The sequence below is a fragment of the Meleagris gallopavo genome, chromosome 26, assembly GCF_000146605.3.
Source record: "Meleagris gallopavo isolate NT-WF06-2002-E0010 breed Aviagen turkey brand Nicholas breeding stock chromosome 26, Turkey_5.1, whole genome shotgun sequence".
Taxonomy (NCBI): Eukaryota; Metazoa; Chordata; class Aves; order Galliformes; family Phasianidae; genus Meleagris; species Meleagris gallopavo.
The window spans coordinates 340,264-342,994 of record NC_015036.2 but is presented as its reverse complement, the minus strand read 5'-3'; the positions used below and the strand labels follow the sequence as shown (position 1 = coordinate 342,994).

At 60.6% G+C, this 2,731-nt stretch overlaps 1 protein-coding gene across 1 annotated transcript; it reads right to left on the bottom strand.

The window, feature by feature from the left end:
* Position 1: 1 nt before the first annotated feature.
* ESAM (endothelial cell adhesion molecule) lies at positions 2-2,302 on the bottom strand (the record flags this gene model as incomplete). Its single annotated transcript, XM_010723788.2, has 6 exons — positions 2-143; positions 383-521; positions 616-738; positions 1,090-1,245; positions 1,320-1,533; positions 2,036-2,302. Coding segments are annotated over 6 exons (1,041 nt in total), but the record flags the coding sequence as incomplete, so codon positions are not given.
* Between the last annotated feature and the right edge of the window lie 429 nt (positions 2,303-2,731).

Below are 2,731 nucleotides of genomic sequence, written 5' to 3'. Positions count from 1 at the left end.
CCGAGGCGGTGTAGGAGGGGGGGGAGGCTCCGTAGGGTCTGTCCCGGGAACCCACGATGGAGGACAAAGTGCTGGTCTTGGAGATGGTGTCTGCAGGGCGGGTCCGCGTCCACGTGGGGGTTTTGGGGGCCACGGCATCTTCCCTGTGGAGAAGGGAAAGGTGGCACAGGTTGCTGGAAGTGCAGCTATTCCCTCCCCCCCATTATCGGATGATGCTCCCCAGTGCTGCTGAGCTGCAGGAGCCCCTCTGCGTGGGGGTAAAAGGGAATTCATCCAAAGGGAGGGGGAAAAACGGTGGGAAAGACCCGTGTTAACTCTGAAGCCTAATGATGGCCACACTGAGGTGCTCCCGTTAACGCTGAGCCCCGGGGGCTGCCCTCACTTGATCTCGTTGGCCGCTTCCTCCTGCCCGTCGCGTTTCTTCCTCCGGTAGCCGAGCACCCGTTGGGTGAAGAAGGCGACGGTGGCCAAAGCGCCCACAGAGCCCAGCACAGCGCCCGCGATGATGGCCCCCTCGCTGGCTGCAGGACAGACGGGTGGGGGAGATGTTTGCCCCTCGCCTGTCCCTCCATGGGGACCGAGCCCCTGTCCCCAGCCCCGCAGACACACACTCACTGGATTGCACCTCCAGGATGATGCTGCACTTGGCTGAACCCACGCGGTTCTCCGCCTCGCACTCATAGAGGCCCGACATGTCCAGTGAGAGGTTCGTCAGCTTCAGGGTTCCCCGGGCTCGGTCTGCGGGGCGGAAATTGAGGTGCTGTTCTGTGATCACCTGCCCACCCCACCGCACACCTGCCAGTACAGCGGGGATGGGAGCGGGAGGACCTACAGGGATGGTCCCCTGCGTCGCCCCAGGGCGAGGTTGGTAAGGGGCAGAGTTCAGGGCATGCTCACCCAACGTTCCGGCAGTGGGCAGAGCTATGGGGACTTTTGCCTGTCCCCTTGCACAAGGAAGAGAGCGGGCAGAGTTAAGGGGAAGCTCAGCAGAGCTGGGGGCAGGCAGAACCAAGGGGACAAATCCAACCCCACCAGCTCTCCCCCCACCAAACCTTCCCAGGGTTTTCCCACCCCCTCAGCCCCCCTTACCCTGAGCGGGGGGAAAGAAGACCTGCTTGGTGGGCTCCTGGCGCTGCCACTTGTACAGGGGGGAGGGTTTGCCCCTCTGGGAGGCGCAGCTCAGCGTCACGTTGGCTCCCACCGTGGGGCTGCCCTTCAGCCTGCAGGCTGGGGGGGCTGGCGGCACTGCGGGCACCGGATCAGCATCAGTCCCAGCACGAGGGGCACCGGGGGACGCAGAGCACCCTGCGGGTCCTTACCCAGCACCGTGAGGTTGATTATGGCCATGCTCCTGATCGGGCTGATGATGTCATCCACCACATTGACGGAGCAGATGTACTGGCCTGAGTCTTGCTCCCGTGTGGCATTGATGAAAAGTGAGATGTTGTGGGTGAGGACGGGGTGCAGGAACCCCACACGGGGCTTCAGCTCCGTCTCCTCCACTTTCACCTCCCCGTCCAGGTATGTCAGGATCTGCAGGGAGAAAACATCTGCTCGTACAAATCTGGATGGCACTGCAGGAAGGGAATTCCCCCTAGATCCTATCTTGGGCAGCAGCAGTGGCTGCATGAGCCTCCTCCATTCTTACTCATACTCTGAGCATCCACAGCATTAAACCATGGGCACCTCTCCATTGTGGGCAGCTCTCCATCATGGGCACCATGAGCACCTCCTCATAATCTCCCAATCATGGGGACCACGAGCATCCCCTCATCACAGAGACCTCCCTTCCATGGGCATCTCAAACATCCTCCTGTTATGGGCATCACAGGCATCTCCCCACTGTGGGTACCTTCTCATCATGGGCACCGTGAGCACCTCCTCCCCATCGTGGTTCCCTCACCAACATGGGCGACAGTAAGCATCTCCCCATCATGGACGTCCCCTCACCATGGGTACCATGAGAATCCCCTCATCACGGGCACCTCACCACCACGGGCAGCATTCCTGCTTGCCCCCACTCCATCCCCATCACCTGGAAGTGTTCAGCATCTGCCTTTTTCAGTATCCAGCTGATGTAGGGCTTCTTCTGCGAGCTGCTGGTGTACCAGGCGGGCAGCACGGCTCCCTCCCCTTCCACTGAGTAGACAGAGCCCGTTCCCACGTGCACCTCCAGCACAGCTGAGCAGACACCTGCCCCGCAGGAAAACGGGACACGGCTCAGCCCCGGGTGCCAGTTGTACAAAAACAAAATAAAACAGAAAACAAAGAAAACAAAACAAAACAAAGCCCCCACTAATTGTTAGACCAACTCCCTGTTCCAATGCAAGGAAAAGTCCCGTTATTGCCCGGAGGCCGTGCTGGGAGGAAATCTTTCCTCCTTCTCCACGACGGGAAGGGCTCTCCGGATGCAGGACAAAGCCTTCCTCCCACAGCCGCTTCCCCACCAACAACACGGGAAGCCTCCACCCCCCTGGGGGTTGGGATTGGACCCCTGCACCCCAAAAAGGCTCAGCACGGCGCTGCACAGCACTGGGATGGAGCTACACATGCAATCCCCATCTGATCTCTTATGGGGGCACCCAGGCAACACCCAGCCCGACGCAGCACCCCGCATCGCTTCACACCCCCAGCATTTCACACCCCCCACCCTGTCCCCCCCGCAGGTACTAAATGGGGATTAACTGAAGCTGACGGTGACAAAGCCCCCGCAAAGTTCCCTCCCAGCACC